This window comes from Lepisosteus platostomus, chromosome 3, assembly GCF_059453375.1.
Source record: "Lepisosteus platostomus isolate fLepPlt1 chromosome 3, fLepPlt1.hap1, whole genome shotgun sequence".
NCBI lineage: Eukaryota > Metazoa > Chordata > Actinopteri > Semionotiformes > Lepisosteidae > Lepisosteus > Lepisosteus platostomus.
In genome coordinates, this window is record NC_142613.1 from 76,749,554 (window position 1) to 76,768,148 (window position 18,595).

Below are 18,595 nucleotides of genomic sequence, written 5' to 3' on the forward strand. Positions count from 1 at the left end.
AATACATAATATTGTGCATATTAAAACATATAACAGTCGGCCTGGATACAGATGGCAGATTTAACTGTGAGGGTTACAAAGATATTGTAGAATATCACAAGAGATACGAAACACAAAGAGATATAAACAAGGAATATGCTCCAGTATAACATTCGCCTATGCTATATCGTTAATCAGTCTCATTAATAGATTCGACATTCAAAACTCATAAGTTAATCCATTTCTCATACGAATTAAATTGATATCCACCTGTGTTGAGATAACAATTGAATTCTCGAGATGCAATGTTTGATTTAATCCAGTACGGATTTATATCTCCCGGCACGAACAGTGAAAAACTGGTTCAACTGGGCCAACCAGTCCTGCTGCTCGGAGTCAAGGGGAGACGGAGAACTTTCTGCTGCTTCGCTGGCAGTGGTTCTCCTCAGGGACCAATAGTTAGCCTTGAGCTGAACTAGAAAACTCTCTCTGTGCACAAAGGGGTGACTGCGTAGGTCAAAGCGAGTTACTCTTTATGGGGAAGAAATTTGGTTTACTTCCGGTGTAGAGGCTACTTCTGGATAAGAGTATCCAGTTGTCAACAAGAGTCCATCCGTATGGTCCATTGATCAGTCGGGCTTCTACTGCAGGTTGCTAGCATTTATAAGGTCTGTGCTGCAGGCTTGACCCCAGGCAGAATTCTGTCTTTCTGTTTGAGCTTCCCCCTGGCTCGGCTCATTGCTTGGAACACAAAGTTGCAAGTCCCACACTCAGACGACAGTGCTGGCAGTCACGTGATTAAGTCTGAGAGAACGCGAGAGTGGACCGAGTGGACCTTTTTAACTAGAGACAATGCTGATTGGTCAAGAGTTTGGCTGGCATTCGGGACCCACATTCCCACAGGTTCCTGATTGGTTGCTCACTTCTAGGAATAAGTAACATTGAACTCTGGGATGGTTCTTTATCAGTCAGAAACACTTTAAATCAGAAATCACATGGAATGGCCTCTGTGTGTCCTGCATCGCAGAGATGAGAGAGAGGGGCCGCTCTGGAAGAGGCACAGCTACACTTAATTCTGTCTTATTAATAGGCATTGTCACTACAATGCAAATAAAAATGTTAACTCATGCAACAGCCATAGGGCCTCTAATGGATGTGGTCAATGAGTTCCACAGATGTGATCCTAAATGCAAGGAGTCTGCATATCGTTCACTTGAATTCAGTGAAATTTACAGAGGATAGGAGTGATGTAATGATGCAAAGTACTTAATTAGAATACAAAATGCAAAATTCTGAAGTTCTTGTAGTTCTATCAAATGCTTTGTAGGCATAAATAAAACTTCAGTAGTTCAGTCAAATTCTAATGAAGAAATAATCTGACAAATATAAAGGATAGCATACTTTCACTCGCCTGGCAGAGGAAATAACAGTGCTGGTCGGAGAAACCCAAAACACCCACCCAGATTCTCAGAAAACTGAGCTAAAAGCAAGTAAGCTCAGCTGCAAATTCCTAGGAACCAAGCAGAACAGATATTCCGTGAATAACAAGCATGTATGATGCAGGCTTGAGTTTGTTTGATTGAGTAGATTCAGTTATTCAGTGTTTTAGAGGAAGTGAATGAGAAGCATGTATAGTGCTGGTGACAGAATGGAAGTCACCAGATAGGTGGCAGCACTACCACTAGATCAGCTAGTTTGAGACAGGAACTCTCTGTTAGGCAGCATACAATGAAGCAGTGAAACACAGGAATAGCCTGGCACGGAAGTAGGAAAAGAGCTACTGCTTACTGAAATTTGCTAGATGGAATGGATATGAACTTATTTGGAGCTAAACTCCCAAACAAATGTCAGTTATGTACTCTATGCAGTTTGAAACTCTATGTAGGGAAAGAGATAAAGCCCAATTTCACACCAGTTGGACACCAGCCAAGGGGGGTGGAAAATAGGAAGGAAAAAACCCACTGCCAGCAACCGGGGAGCAGATACCAAGGATGGCTATGCCTGTGAACCAGAACATCTGAACACCATGTACTCATACCCACTGGACAGAATGGGTTTCAGTGACCAAAGGCTTCTGCAGAGACAGTGAAAACAGAGACTGAAGAAATGGGAGAGACAAAACAACAGATAATTCCTGGGGCTGTAGGTGTGGTGGGCTGTACACTTGTGCCAAAAACACAAGCAAAAAAGGGAGGGAAGGAGAGAAAAGTAACTGGAAAAAGAGGTAGCAAAACTACTTTTATTTGGTGGAGGGATAAGGCTGAAGAGACAAGAAAGTTTCTGGCTTATAGGTTGGGTCTCAGAAATGCTGAGTGCTATCCATATCCCCAAAAAAAAAACTCTGACAGAGCACAGAGTATAAGAAAAATGTACATAGTGCTATGTTATTTAAAGGGAAGTGGAAGTGCAAGACTAGAATTTGACCTCGTCCTTAACTTCTGTTTAGCTAAACACCATACTGTATGTTTACACCAGTGTTTAAAATAAGGCCCTGGCATGAGCTGGAAAAGACATGCAATTGATTAAAGTACAAGGAGTTTGTATGTTCTCCCTGTGTTTGACCTTGAATTGGATGAAGCAGTTAGAAAAGAAATTGATGGACCAAAATGCCCCACTATAATTTGCAATAATTTTATGAATGGACAGTTTAATACTAGTATAATAATCAGGATGTAAGCCAAAAATAAGGAAGAAGTGCCGTATACAGATGCAGCCATTCAAAGTGAGCGGTACAGACACGTACCAGAGGTAATTGGCTGCGGCGTCGCGCATCATGACGCAAGATGATGCGGGGTACCGCAGTACGTGATTGGTTGACCGACAGGGGCACTCGTGGTCCGTTGGTCTGTCGTAGAAAGATTTACAGTATAGTAAACGTCTTTACTGTGTCCGTTGTAGATATTGAATTTTACCACTGAAGGGAAATCTGAGCATAAAAAGAATAGGAGCATACTGTAACGCGTGTGAAGGCCATAAACGATATTAATTTTGGAACATAAACATACAGTACTGTATATTGTTGGACTTGGTACTTTAAAGTAAAAAATACACACCAGTATTCCATTTCTCCCTAAACATTTTAAGCATCGAAGTCTTTAACTAAAGAGATACCGGAGTCAACAAGCATACTTTTAGAATTTGATTAATAGGGAATATAATATGGAATCGTGTATCTAAAGAATTTAATAACGATATGATTATATTCGTGTACTGCGACAGGGCTGTGTAGGGCTGTTTCGCCTCCCTCTTCATCCGATTTCCCCTGTAGCCTACTGGTCTATGTGCCCGACTACCAACTCACGGGTTGTGTGTTCAAATCCAGCTGGTGCTGGACTTTTCTTTTAACAAACATTTCTTCGAAAAAATAGAATAGCGATATTATGGACAATCAATTGACTTTTATATTTCAAAATATCACAACATGATCGATTTTAAGTCATTTTTGATAACAATCAACAAACAAACATTTCTTTGAAAAAATAAGACGTTTCCCTTGGTCAGAGATATAAATATATAATATATAAATAAATTAAATTTAACTAACGTGAAATAGCGTGTGAAAAAGTGGTAGTTTTAAGCTTTTCTGCTAATATAATATGGAATCGCGTATCTAAAGAATTTAATAACGATATGATTATATTCGTGTACTGCGACAGGGCTGTGTAGGGCTGTTTCGCCTCTCTCTTCATGCGACTGTACCAGGAAGAGGATTTCTTTCTATTTGAAACGTGTATTTTAAAAGTTTAAGAAGTAAAAACCTTACAGCGTACACAGATTTCTAAACTGATCAGGATCGTTATCTTTGTCTTATGCATAATAATGTTCACCGCTCTGTCCAGCAAATTAATAATAAACTTTATTTTATATAGCGTTTTAAACGAATAAGTAATTAGATTGCTCATAAACCTAATCACTTGCTTTTTCTTTTTATTTAGGCTCAGATTTCAACTATAGATCGTATTATTAATAACCATAATAACAACCAACCAACAAAAACAACCATATAAACATAATACCAACCAAAAACATAGATAACGACCACAATACAAAATCAAATATATCAAACCATTATACTCTCGCAAATTCCTCCAATTATCATAATCCCGCCCCTTATGCAAAACCAAACCCTCCTCCCATCCCAGTTTATCCTCTTTATCATAAACAAAATCCACCTCAATTTTCAACATAAAGCATTACTGCTTACTGGGTTTTTGAGGGGGGGGGGGGAGGTGTCTTTCGCTGGAAATCTTGCCTGCTTCTACTTTACGAGTACAACCCCCTCTCTGCCGGAGTGCTGGCTGTGATGAATTAAACCGGTTTCACAGGTATTTTCAAAGTAGGAAGTACAGTGTTAACTGGTAGCTGGGCTCCTCAATGGAATCGCTTTAACATGCTAATGCATTGGTGTAACAGTCCGGGAGTGGCAAGCTTCCAATGTCAACTCGACTCGATTGGAAGACAATGTATTTTAGCCCTAAATGAATTAATAGCAAACATGGTTTACATAAAATACATTTTTCCAAGAAAGTTTATAATAATACGATCTATAGTTGAAATCTGAGCCTAAATATAAAGGAAAAGCATTTTCAGAGAGCAATCACGCTGTGTTTATGTAGAAAAAGCGATTAGGTTTATGAGCAATCTAATTACCTATTCACTTAAAACGCTTTATAAAATAAAGTTTATTTAGAGATGAATGATCAGTGTCGCAGTTTAAATAATTTTCGTAGGAGGGCTTGGACAGATTCCAAGTGCATTTTTGCAATTTACGTTGCATTGTCCAATGTGCTGTTGTAATGCAGTTTAGAATACAGTTAGTCTAAGCTTTATCAGCTTTATTTATGGGTTGCAATTTAGAAAAAGTCAAAAACCGCACTCAAAATGCAATTTAGAGCTTTCTGGCAAGAGGAGACACCCAAATTATAATGTAACATGCCACTGTTTGTGCATGAACAAAGTTATACTACAATTTCCTTAGATACGCGATTAAAAAAAATAAATTTTTTGAATCCCGGGCGGAACACACTCCATAAGATTCAGCGCTTTTATACAGTATATCGCCTTTAAACACATATATTTAAACACGCGTTTACGATTTAAATCAAAACGCGATTCAAATCAATATAAATGTTTATTTTGTAACGCATAGGTGACTATTCATTGTTATTAAAAAGACTTAAATTCGATCATGTTGTGATATTTAGAAATATAAATTTGTTTGGTGCGAGTGAGGTTTTATTTAATCTCTGACCAAGGGAAACGTTTCATTTTTTCAAAGAAATGTTTGTTAAAAAGTCATAGTTCCATGGGTTTCAATCACAGACCATGTGACATGGGAGTCAGGAAACTAACACACAGCGCCACCAGATTTGATAACGCTATAAAAACACTATAAAATAATGTGACTAGGCACAGAACAAGTTTACAGCACAGTACAATAATAAATGCTGACCATGACTTTAGAAGCATAAATTACCTTACCCTCAATTTAAACACAAGCTGTCTTTAGCCCTCTAAGCTGGTTCATACAGAAATGTAGAGATCCAGGCTCAGAACACACAGCTTCATTAGCGAATACATATGCAGGACAACTAGAGAAGACGTTTTACAGAGGATGGATTTTTAGAAACATCCCATCAGTGACATCACTGAAGTCAACTCCTAGGTACTGTAACTGTCGTGTGGATAGTTTCACAAGAATCAGACAAAGGTTTAAGCATCGCTTGTTCTAGATAAAACTGCAAAAAAAAAACAACAACCCATAATGTACTTCTTTGCGGCTCTGTTTGCCCAAATCATATATTCACAACGTGAAACTTAGAAAATAATATTACGTAACCAAAATCTGCAATATGGAAACAGAACCTGTGTAATTGTTGACAGATGATGTACCCGTAACATTTTTACAAGACGAACTACAACATTTAAAAAATGACTTGTATGTACTTGATATCTCTAATCAATCCACGGCGACATTGTTAAAAGCAGAGTCCCAGCACAAAACGAAACTAAAACGCCCTGGGCATACCGTTTCGCGCTTCTTATTAGTTGCTCAAAAGTAATTTGACCGTATGAAATGCATAATATAAACCTAGAAACATATATGTGAGCAGTATTTACGCACTGTAGTATCGGTGTTAAGACATACCTCTCAAATACTGTAAATCAAGTTAAAAATATCTCAAGACCGATTCTGGTCATAATGAAACCATGTTTTGTGTATGTTTTCTTTAAAGTACCGAGACCAGCCATATACTGTATGTTTATGTTCCAAAATTAATATCGTTTATGGCCTTCACACGCGTTGCAGTATGCTCCTATTCTTTTTATGCTCAGCTACTAAGATTTCCCTTCAGTGGTAAAATTAGATATGAATATTCAATACTTAAACGGGCACAGTTAAGACATTAAATATACATATACATACTGTATACAGTACAGTTTTCATACGGTAATATGTTTATGTTCCTAAATCAATCTCTTTTATGAGCATGTGAAAGGCATGGTGAATCGATTCTCAAAAATTACTGTACTTTGCATGATTGGAAACAAATGCGTGATTGCGAAATGCTGTGGTGTTACTTTTACAAAGACGGTCAATGAAAAAAAGAATGTGGACCAGGGCAATACTTTGAGTTTACACTTACAGCTTGTCCAAGGTCATTCATTATTAATACTATTAGTAATATCTTCGTTAAAGACTTTGATGGCCACAGCTCAAACATGAGAGGTTGAGCTTTATTAGCTCCACCTTGCGGAAATTCCAGATACTATTATTTTGCTTGTCGTATTATAGGAGAATTTACGGTAACTAGCGGTATTTACCGGTAACTCGCGGTATTTACCGGTAACTCGCGGTATTTACCGGTAACTTGCGGTAGACTGCGTACAGCATACCGGAAAATAATGCGATATCGCCCGCGCATTTTGAATGGCTGCATCTGTTTGTGAATAAAGTGAATCGTTAACTGCAATTCTATTTTCTAAGGCTTAATTTATAGCTGACAGCTCATTGAACTGATTGGAAATCAGAATGTTAAGCAGCATATGTAACACGTTGTATAAGTGCACTTTACCTGATACACGGTGTAAATTTTGTAGACAAAAATCACAACAACAATGTTCGTCAGAGACCTGTTTTTCATTTTAGTTAATAAAGATGAGACCCTCACAAGAATAATCCACAATGGCAATGACAAAGACGAAATAGTTTAGCATTTTTGTTGAGTGAATTTAGACGAGACAAAAGGACTTGTTTGACTAAAATGCATGCTGAAGGGGATTTTGCCACATCAATTGCACCATTTGCACATTAATTAATGCACGTTACCTTGGGGCTACTATTGTGCGAGAATCGCAATTATCAGAGTGTGCCATTCTCTGTCCTTTTCTCTTTTGGTTTCTAACTGTCTCTTATTTCCAGCCAGTCTTTTCCCCACCTATGAATTCCATACATGTTATGAATTCTGATTGTTTGTTAATTAATTAACAATGAGATGTATACACTCTACTAATTAGATTAAATTATAAAATTAGAGCACCTCTCTTAGAAAAAGAAAAGCCACAGAGATATGAGTAATTATCCATGCTGGAAAAAAAAGGTCTGGAGTCTGCCAATACTTCATATATGATGAATAAATCCTTTTTATATTGTAAAACATTACTGTCACAGAAGTCGGGGGATAGCCGTAGAGAGAGACAGTAGGACCCTATGCATAGCGGTAGGAATGGAACGAACGAGAGGGTTCTCCGGGCTCAAGATATCGGGTGGAGTCAGAATGAGACATAAGCCCTCAGATAGTGGATGGGGGCGACCTGGTGAGGCCAGCCTCTCAACAACCAATCCCAATGCTGAGCGAGGAGGAAAGCAAGACCCGGAAATATAAAGCCCCAGACACAAGACACACCGGAAGTACAAGGAAAGCATAGGGAAACTAGGAACAGGACAGAGCAGGAGCGCTCTCCGGCTGTGGAGGGCGTGACAATTACTGAAGATAAACAGAACAAAAACAGTGATATTTGAAGCAATTTGTAAGATTTTCATTGGTTGCATTACAATGCACAGTTCTGTCCAAAAATTTTAATTTATACTCATCCACAAACATTTTCTTAACTTTAATTTTATTTTGTATTCTCACAGATTTTGTGTGGGAAACAGCATAGTATAGGTCAACCAGCTGGGAAGTGCAATAATAATTTTCAAATTTTATGACCAGGAGAAAATAACACACAACTACATTATTTTGCTTTATATTAAAATATTAGAATAACAGATCTTTAATTTGTAATTAGTTTTGTTCTTGAAGAATTGGCTTGAAATATTTTGCCAAACACAATCATAACAAGAGCTTTTCTGAACCAGCTGTAAAAGAAAGCATAGACAAGAGGATTAAATGTAGAATTTAAGTATCCTAGCCACATAAAAAATTCAAATAAAATGGGTGGAATTGAATAATTAAAAATAGGATCCAGGTTACCACTCAAGAAACATGGCATCCAGCAGCAGAGAAAGACCCCCATCACTATTCCAAGAGCCTTCGCAGCTTTTCTTTCTGTCTTGCTTGAAGTCATTGTTTTGCTGTCTTCTGAACTCTTACTCTGGGATACGAGGCCTTCAATTGTCTTGACATGCCTCCTTGCTACAAGGAAAATTTTCAAATAGATTCCTAACATAATAAACCCCGGGATGTAAAATGCCATTAGAGAACAAATCAGACTAGATATTTCAGTCTGTATCAGAGTACAGCCACCTGCACAATATGCATTTTCATAGACGTCTTCTATCCCTTTAATATTTAATTCTAGAAACATCAGTCCAAATCCAATAACAGCTGAAACACTCCAACTAATTACAACCATGTAAAGTGCAACATAAACAGTGACTTTAGTTTTGTATTTTAGTGGTTCACACACAGCATAATATCGATCGATTGAAATGAAGGAGAGATGGAATATAGAAGTAGTGCATAACATGACATCTGTGCTGGTATGAATTTTACAAAACAAGTCACCATAGTACCAGCAAGTTTCAAGGGATCGGACCATACTAGGGGGCATTATAAATCCCCCTAATAGAAAGTCAGCAACTGCTAATGAGAGGACAAGAAAATTGGTCGGTGTGTGAAGCTGTTTGAAGTGTGCAATGGAGATGATGACAAATAGGTTTCCACAAAGAGTGAAGACAATAACTGTTATAAGTATCAGATACATTGGAGTACGTACTGTGGTCACATAAACATGTTTCAGACACGATTTGTTTACAGAGTCGTAACAGAAGTGTGTATTTTCAGTCATTCCAGTGTAGTTGAGTGTAAAGTTCATTCTGTGTGGTCCCAGGATGTGTGTGAAATTTTTGGTTCCTGTAAAAAGATAAAATTAACATTAAGTGATGTTACTATTGAATATTGTTGCACACCTTACCATTTCAAATACGATTAGTAGATGCAGAGGCAGCAATTTATCAAAATCAAAATTCTCTATGTCACTGAGGATTTGAAATGAAACAATTGTTGTGTAACCTGTTACTCCATGACCATTTTTCTAGATGGAAATGTACATTTTCTGCAATTACATAAACTGAAATTTACTTGCTTGGCTGTGGACTCAATTAGTTACTTCAATTTTGGTATTATTGAAAATATTTTTTAAATAATTTCTCCTATAATTATGTTTAAAATTATAATTATATTAATTTAATAATTTCTCTTATAATGCTATGGTAACTGAGAATTTTTCTTGTCATAAAAATAAAAGGACCAAAGAAAATAAAAGGTTTTTAGATACTCTAAAATAGATTGGTTTACCATTTGTATCTTCAAATTTCATTCATAATCCTATGGGTTTTCTCAGTGTTCATACCTTCTTCATAGCAGCTTCAATAATTATATAATTTCTTATCAAAAACATAGATGTGAATTTATAAACTGTATCTTGAGTATAATACCATAGCGATGAATATTAGATTTCACTTTATAATTGACTTTATATTCATAAATATAAAACACATATTTATATGAATCCATTTATTTTCTAAGCACTTCATCCAATGCAGGGTCACAGGGAAGCCAGAGCCTATCAAGGTAAGCACTGGGAGCTAGGAGGGACGTATATGTAACTAAATACTGTATAAATCAATAAATATTTGATTAATTGATAAGAATACAGCTTAAAGCTTAAAATCCTTTCAAAATCTTTTCAGATAATCCTTATTATAAGGATAAAAATATCCCTAAATCATAAAGGTTAAACATGATAAATCATTTTATTTACTGAACAAGTCAAAATTTGACATCTACAATGAATCTCTTAAATAATGAATTTCACTTGGTTTTTACAACACGTTCAGTGTCAAAAGAATATTACATTATTAATACAAAGAGTAACAAAATATATACTTTATTAAAACAATACTTTCAAATAGCTTCAAACATATAAAACATTTCTATATTAAAGTCATTTAAGTTCTGTTAGCAGCTCTAAGTATCAATCAGACTCTAAGAGTCTCCTACTGTAGCTCATATACTGAAACCTGAAATGGATTAAACTGCTATAACAATTTCCTTTACAATTCCATGCCTTTGTATAGAAAATATTATGTATTTAGTATTTTGCTATAATGTTCTGTATTCTCTTTGTGTTTGTAGTGAAAATTTTTGGCAAATCATAATAAAAGGCATTTACTGTATCATATTAAAAGAGTCCTTTATGATGACTGGATTACAAAGCCTTACCTTCCCGTTAAAGCTTTCCTTATTCAGACATCTGGTATCAATATGTCCTGAGTCTTTGTATGTGACATTTTATCAACTAATCATCCTTCAAAAGCCCAGTGGCATGAACTAGTGTTTACTCATTAATCACTATCTCTTTCCCTTAAGGAACTACAGTATTCCCCATTGGTGAGAAAACATGGTTTGGTGCCATTATGCAAAACCTTTACTAAAAGGAATAAAGGTTAAATTGCTCTCACTCACAAATACCTTACTTATTCGAAAAGCATTTCATTCCATTACCAATACAACCAGCATACTTAAGCAACTTAGATATAATATTAGATAATTATTTAGATATAAATTTTAATCAAACTGACCATATTTCCACTCCAGCAGTTTTTAACATGTTATTTAACATGTTATTTCCATAAGGGACTGATGATTTGAGGATACCTGTTTTACAAGTAACACTAATTGTTGTATGTATATTTCTCACTTAAGTAACAGAGGTTGTCTTGCGTATTTAACTTTGAATATAATGATTTTTAAGCTAAAACAACTCAGATATTAATACATATGAGTAAAAATGCAGCATGCATTCTTTCAAACAAAACAGAGCTTCTCTGCATACTACATGAATATTGACTGATATGTTTTACTGGAAAAAATAAAGGTCTTTTAAAAGATACATATCACATATCGCAAAGTCAACAAAATTACTGAAAAAAGATAAGTGCAATATCAGAAATATAAATGAATTAGGTGCAGACAGAATAAAATATGAGTAGATTCTCATATTTCATTGAATAAATTAGTATGACAGGAATTATGTAAATAGTGGTGAAATGAGCCCAGGATTTGTGGGCTTGCCAGAATAAAGGAAAGTGAATATGCAGGTGCAGCACTGGCAGGAGGATATTGATGACGTCAGGCCACAATTAGATGCTGAGTACACATGAGCTAAGGGCAGGTACTCAGGATACTCTGAGGAAGAGAGAAGAAGACACTTCAAGGACTCAACCTTTGAATAATTTTTAGGAGCAGGAAAGACTTTTATGGTAAAGTAGAATAAAAAATATACACAACTTCCAGGCAACCACTATGATCCTAAGATATGGATTTTTCAATGTGGAGTTTAATATGAATCAAATATAGGCTGGAGTTATAGGTTTAATGGTTTGCAAGCTTAATCAGAAACAGACAGAAAAAGGTAAATAAACGAGAGCAGAGTTAGTGGGATTAGAAAAAAAAAGAGAGAGTACTGCATTAACTGGGCAGCTTGTTTAATTATTTTGTCAACTGATGTGTGTAGAGACAATTTCCCAAGCGACTATGTATGTACTGCATAAGGTGTAGATAGTTTGAACACACTTTCTGGCATGCAGTGTAACACAATGGCTAACATTTAGATTGGCAATCCATTTTGAGGATGGCTTGCAAATGTTTAGCTCATTTTTGTAAGGCACACAATTGTCTATAGGTTTTATATTCTGTATATTCTGTGTATTCTTGTATATTCAGAATATTTATATTCTGTGTATCATCCAGCTTCAGGCAGACCACTATATTATTGAATGGCTAACAACTGAGGTCATGCTGCTATTTGACAATAGCTTACTCAGTATATAATTGTCTCATCCCAGGAACCCATAAACATTCCCACAACAGCTCAGGCCATTTATCAGTGTGCTCTATCGGTCATCTAATCCATCATCCCATTAATCATCCAGTTTAATTCTCCCTATTTAAAACCTGTAATGCCACTGGAATGGTGCTCTGACATTAAGGTACCTCAGGAAGTGTTGCACTCAGTTCTTCTCTGAGAGACATGTCAGCGCAAAACCTTGAAATCCCCATAAATTCTGAGATCTAAAACCTGGGACCTGAGACCTGGAAACTAAAACCAGAAACTTGCCTGCAAACCTAACAGCCAGCACTGATCCAGTGGCATCATCCTGCAACCACCTGTCAGTCTGCTGAATCCACAGTTCATAATTCCATCTGCCATGACTCCATTCCCATTCATCCTCAGCTTTCTCCAGCAAGTCCCAAGCACCTTCAACCTCAGCTTTGTCCCCCCAACAACAGATTCCCTGCATGCCAGTAACCATGGCTGTCAGCGTCAACTAGCTGCAGTGTAACAATAATAATGACAATGGAACTTTATAAATGGGTGCTTTCCAAGAAATTCAAAGTACAATACAATAATAATCATAATAGCAGAAATACAATGCATATGAAGAATGCAGAATTAACTGACTTGAAGAAACTGTGTAAAACAGTTACAGTATACACTAAAAGCTTTGGTGAAAAGTTGTTTTGAAAGAGTCGATGGTTACAGAGGCTTTAAAGAATTTGTTCAAGGAGCTCCACAGATGTCATCTTGAAAACAAGCAGGGTCTGTTACCCATAATGCGCAGCCTGGTCAGATCAGATTCATCAGATTTGATTCATCAGAATAAAAAGGCCTGAATCAGTAGGTGTCTAATTAAGATCTGGACTACACATTTTTAAAACTCTGGATCTTGACCATTCAGTGCCTTATAAATGAGTAGGAGAACCTTTAGTCTTCACTGTGATACGGTGTGATCTACAGAGGATAGTAGTTGCATAATAAATGGTATGGCTGAGTGGTCTGTGGCTCTGTGTTCATGACTTAGTCTCTTAGATTTGGATCCCCTGATATTCTCACAGCTGTGTCTCACTCTATAAACAAAATAATGCCAGATATTCTATTTTTTTACTCTGTATTCTAAAAACAGTCTAAATATAAATATTTTGACTCAGTCTAAAATATTTCTATTACTACTGTAAATTTCAGGGATGGTTTGGTTGTCTGTAAATGACCTCTTCTTTTTAATTATTCTCATGTTCTTATTACAAAGAGCTGAAAAGTTGGATTTGAGTAGGATCATACAGTAGGAATAGTGTTCAGGACATAAAGAGTGGTTTCATTTGAGATTATCAACTCAGTTATATACAATTAATAACAAATGACAATTAATAACAGTGAAATGAGAGAACTAAACTCTGAGTAAGCAGGAGGTATGGTTTTCAAAACTATAGGAGGCAGGATCAGCAACTAGTTGTGAAATAATTGCATGAATGTGTCCCATTGTTAAGTAAAGTAGAGAAATGGTAAGGACAATCATAATCAAGCATTTTATTTAATCTGGAGCAGGGGATTGAAGAATTACCCTCTCAATAAGACTGGAATTCAAAAAAGATTTGATTGGCTTAAGAACAATTCTATGCCTGCCAATGTTATTCCTAAGCCTAGATGAAGAATCACATATTTATTACAATGTTATTTGGATATTTGTAGTTGTGAAGGAAGTCATAACTGTGATTCATTCACTAAATGTAATGAAATTTAATCAGGTATACTGTCTAAAATGTTAGTTACCACTATATTTTAGGAATGGTTTTCTCAATCATGTCTTTGGGTGTGGTGTAAAAAAGAAGCAAAATAATTTTAACATCTAAACATAACATCTAAATATTTAAAAAACAGGACTTGTTAGTAAATTAAAGTGGCCAAAACTATACTCTTGAAATGTTTATTTTCACTTTTGAACAGCAGCAATAGTAGTTATTAAGAGTATTTGAGGGGTGCTTTTTATAGTCATCCTCCACGTAGTGCCTCTATTGTTAATTATTATGATATCTGTTTACTTTCAAACATTTTACTTTTCTGTCTTGTCATTGCATCTTAAACATAAAACCAGGAAAGACCCAGGATTTTCAAAACAATTAATTCAGGGTATTTTATGTGTGAAACCACATAAGGCTACACTATTTGCCAAATATGGTGGAATATCATCGCTAGTGGTTAAAAACTATAGTACTATCCTGAATTATTTAAATCTTCACAATGTTCCCAATTCTGCTGCTGAAAGAAGATTTTCTGGAGCTTTTAGAATGGCTCTAGGCAGGTTAGGAGAGAGCCCCTAGCCCATTCCAGACCACCAGATAGCTTTTGAGAAAAGCAGGTTCCCAAAAGCATACAGGACAAAACACAGTTCAAGTAGTGAGGCAGCATGATGGGAGTGCAGACCCCACATATTAATGGACCACATGTGTCATAAAGGACCCTGATTTGTGTGGCAGCTGTGAAACATTCACCAATGACTACAGATGCTGAGGTGTAGAGGTGAGGCTGAGTCCTCAGAGGCTGAGGTGGTCCTCAGGTCCCCTGTTGAAGAAGAAGAGGATGAGGATGAAGCAGAACGCTTGACAGTCCAAGTCAGAGGAGTGACTGTCCTCAGAAGTATGGTAGGAAGTTGACCCAACAACTGTTTGTCTAGTGGTAGTGCATGAAGAAATGTAACCATTTACAATGTGTCTTTAAGTAGTTGGAAGTAGCTCAATCCATTTACAGTCTGTCATGGAGTAATATGGGAGGAGCTCAATCCATTCCCAATGTGTCCTTAAATATCACAGAAGCACCTCAATCCAGTTTCATTTTTTTACTGAAGGAAAGCAGGAAAAGCTCAGTCCATTCCTGGTGTATCACAAAGAGGGGGAGAAGACCAACCTGTCCCCAGAGGAGATGGAAGAGCAGCATCCTGTGTTGTACCCAGAGGTCAGGGATTTGTTCCCCTTCCACCAGAACCAGAGCCAGACTACAAGCAGCAACTGTTGCTCTGATACAAGACTCAATATGGGTGTCCATATTAATGAATACAATGTTTTAATCAAGATAATGCTCTGGCATCAATTTTGTTAGTTATGTTATTACAGTTCATTTTAAATTTGCATTGATCTGGACTAATTTCAAATGGTAATATACCATCAATAGATTAAGAATATGTTCAGAACAGTATTAACCAAAACAATATCCTGTATGCTTAGATATCTTTGAATACCAAAAGGTTAGGATCTAACAGATTAAGAGACAATTAATTATCTTAATTTAAAAACAAAATAAGCAACATTTTCTTTATATTTGAGAATTTTAAAATTTCATAATGTTAGATTTAGTTTAGAAAATGAGGGACATTAAATAGGTGTGTATTTCTGAGCTTTTATGTGCTATTTGTGCCCATTGTAAACAAAGACATTTGTAATATTATATGAAGTTTATTGATTGTTTTCCATAGATTTCTATGCATGGATTTCTCCAATGTGTACAGTTTACATAAAGAATAAAATAAAGATTATTTATGTTTAATCAAATAAATATTTACATAAATATTCAAACTTCATTTTCTACTTAAAACTTGAAGAAATTGAATATAAGTTCCTTATAGAGAGCTGATTACAGTATTAAAGAGCAACATACTGTTTTAGGACTACATAAAACATTAAAAGGACCTTACGTCCACAGGGGAAGAACAAATTGGAACAGCTTTCATTCAACATTAGGAAAAGAATCTGGTATCATTAAGTTGCACCAGTTTATCTCAAGGTTTAAAGGAAACATGACAGTGTAGTGCAAGCAAGGCTTATTCTCCTTAGTAAAGCAGTAATGAACACTGAGGAAGAGGGCTGTCTGTTAAACCATGTCATGTTTCATATTTGAATTGCTGCTTTGGGAAGCATTGGCCTTTAAATTCTTTATAGTGATTACAGGAATGCAATTGTACATTCATATAAACCCATACTGTACATAATATTATCAGTTGAGACACCAAATAAAACACGGCTTCTCCCCATCTCCCCACAGCTTTCCTAGTGAAATGAGCTATGCTGTTCATTAAGAGATGCAAATGCAATAGAGAAAAAAGTGATTACAGTAAAAATATTTTTCTTTCTCATGGTCTCTCTCTGCATGGTTTCTAAAATTTTAGAACAGTTCTAGAGGAGTCAGAATTAAAAAAAAATGTATTTTTTTCTTTTCGGCTAAATGTTACAGAAAAATCTTTCCTCATCTCTCATTTATTTCTCTCAATAAAAGTGATAGTAATTGTATAGTAATTAATAACATTTCAGTTTTTTTGTGACAATCACAAAGTTATTACAGCTAAAAAAGAAATCTTAATTCATTAAATATTATATAATTAACGTGATTAAATAACTCTTTAATCTGTAATTAGTTTTGTTCTAGAAGAATCAGTTTGAAATATCTTGCCAAACACAATCATAACAAGAGCTTTTCTAAACCAGCTGTAAAAGAAAGCATAGACAAGAGGATTAAATGTAGAATTTAAGTATCCTAACCACACAAGACTGTCAAGTAAAACAGGTGGAACTGAATAATTAAATACAGCATTCACGGTATTACACAAGAAAAATGGCATCCAGCAGCAGAGAAAGACCCCCATCACTATGCCCAGTGTCTTTGCAGCTTTTCTTTCTGTCTTGCTTGAAGTTGTTTTCCTGCTGTCTTGGGAGGTCTTACTCTGGGATACTATTCCTTGAATTGTCCTGGCTTGTCTCTTTGCTACAAGGAAAATTTTCAAATAGATGCCTATCATAATAAACCCAGGAATGTAAAAAGAGAGTGTGGAGGAAATCATGCTTGATGCTTCACTCTGTATCAGAGCACAGCCACCTATACAATAAAATGTCTCATAGTAGACATCTTCCATTCCCATTATATTTAACTCTAGAAATATCATTCCAAATCCGGTAACAGCTGAAATACTCCAGCTTACTGTAATCATGTTAAATGCAACATAGACGTTAATTTTAGTTTTGTATTTTAGCGGTTCACATACAGCAAAATATCGATCAATTGAAATGAAAGACAGATGCAAAATAGAAGCAGTACATAACATGACGCCTACGCTCTCATGAATTTTACAAAACAAGTCACCATAATACCAGCAGGTTTCAAGGGATCGGACCATACTGGGAGGCATTATAAATCCTCCTAATAACAAGTCAACAACCGCTAGAGAAAGGACAAGAAAATTGGTCGGCGTGTGAAGCTGTTTGAAGTGTGCTATGGAGACGATGACAAACAGGTTTCCACAAATAGTAAAGATAATAGTTACCCCAAAGAACAGATACATTGGAGCACGTATTGCAGTCAAATACACATGTCTCAGACATGACTTGTTTACAGAGTCGTAACAGAACTGTGTATCTGCAGTCATCCCAGTTTGAGAGAAGTTCATGTTGGGCAGTTGATGGTGTGAGAAAAGTCCCCTCCTGTGGAAAGACGAAAAAAGTATCCAAATGAATATTTTCTTTAACTTGGAATTTTGGGATTTTATAATTTTTCATTAGAAGTATTCTATATATATATAAATCACAATGATAAAATCACATATTATTGATTTTCATGTTGTTAATGGACCTTTACGTGTTTTTGACAAGTTACATTTTTGTTCTTTAAATATGCATGTACTCTAGTCATACAGTATAATTCCAGAAAGAAATGGTTGGACATCAGTGTATTCTTGGTGTAAATGTGTGCTTAATTTCAGCCAACAAAAAATGGTTGGTTATGATATTATTAATGAGTTAGATGGAATTGAATCATGGAGTTAAAATATTACAGTATAAACCAATAGGCTTCTATAATGAGCTTGATAATTACAAAAAAAAATCTGTTTATTCATTTTTAAACAAAAGTAAAAATTTTAAAAATTCATTTGTGTCTTTAAATTCTTTGTGCAGTTTTACAGGTTTTCATAATGTGCACAAGGTATGCTCTAAGTAATTACAATAAATATAAAATATTATTACTCCTGTGATACTTATGAAAAACCCTTATCTTATTATATATTAGATAGATCAAGCTGTAACCTCTTGTACATAATTCACCAGTGTTACTGTACTGTACACTTGCTGGTTTTGAATTAATTATAAATGAGAATGATAGAAGTGAAGCTGGAATTTACAGATATCAATAGGCTTCTCATTTATTGTTAATTAAGCTGGTAAAAATGTCTGTTAAGTGGCCAATTCACAAATGCAAGAGGGAAGATGCATTTTTAATTTGTGCAAAATGT

At 35.6% G+C, this 18,595-nt stretch overlaps 2 protein-coding genes across 2 annotated transcripts; both read right to left on the reverse strand.

Moving 5' to 3' along the window:
• Window positions 1-8,132: 8,132 nt before the first annotated feature.
• Window positions 8,133-9,212, reverse strand: LOC148675570 (trace amine-associated receptor 1-like). Its single transcript, XM_088627228.1, has one exon. It carries the CDS (start codon window positions 9,187-9,189, stop codon window positions 8,257-8,259), a length of 933 nt encoding a protein of 310 aa, XP_088483354.1. The 5' UTR covers window positions 9,190-9,212; the 3' UTR covers window positions 8,133-8,256.
• Window positions 9,213-16,714: 7,502 nt separating this feature from the next.
• Window positions 16,715-17,755, reverse strand: LOC148675571 (trace amine-associated receptor 1-like). Its single transcript, XM_088627229.1, has one exon. The coding sequence runs from the start codon at window positions 17,753-17,755 to the stop codon at window positions 16,715-16,717; it is 1,041 nt and encodes a 346-aa protein (XP_088483355.1).
• Window positions 17,756-18,595: the final 840 nt, after the last annotated feature.

Coding starts and splice junctions, on each gene's coding strand:
- LOC148675570 (XM_088627228.1), bottom strand. CDS start 9,189: ATGTATCTGATACTTATAACAGTTATTGTCTTCACTCTTTGTGGAAAC.
- LOC148675571 (XM_088627229.1), bottom strand. CDS start 17,755: ATGAACTTCTCTCAAACTGGGATGACTGCAGATACACAGTTCTGTTAC.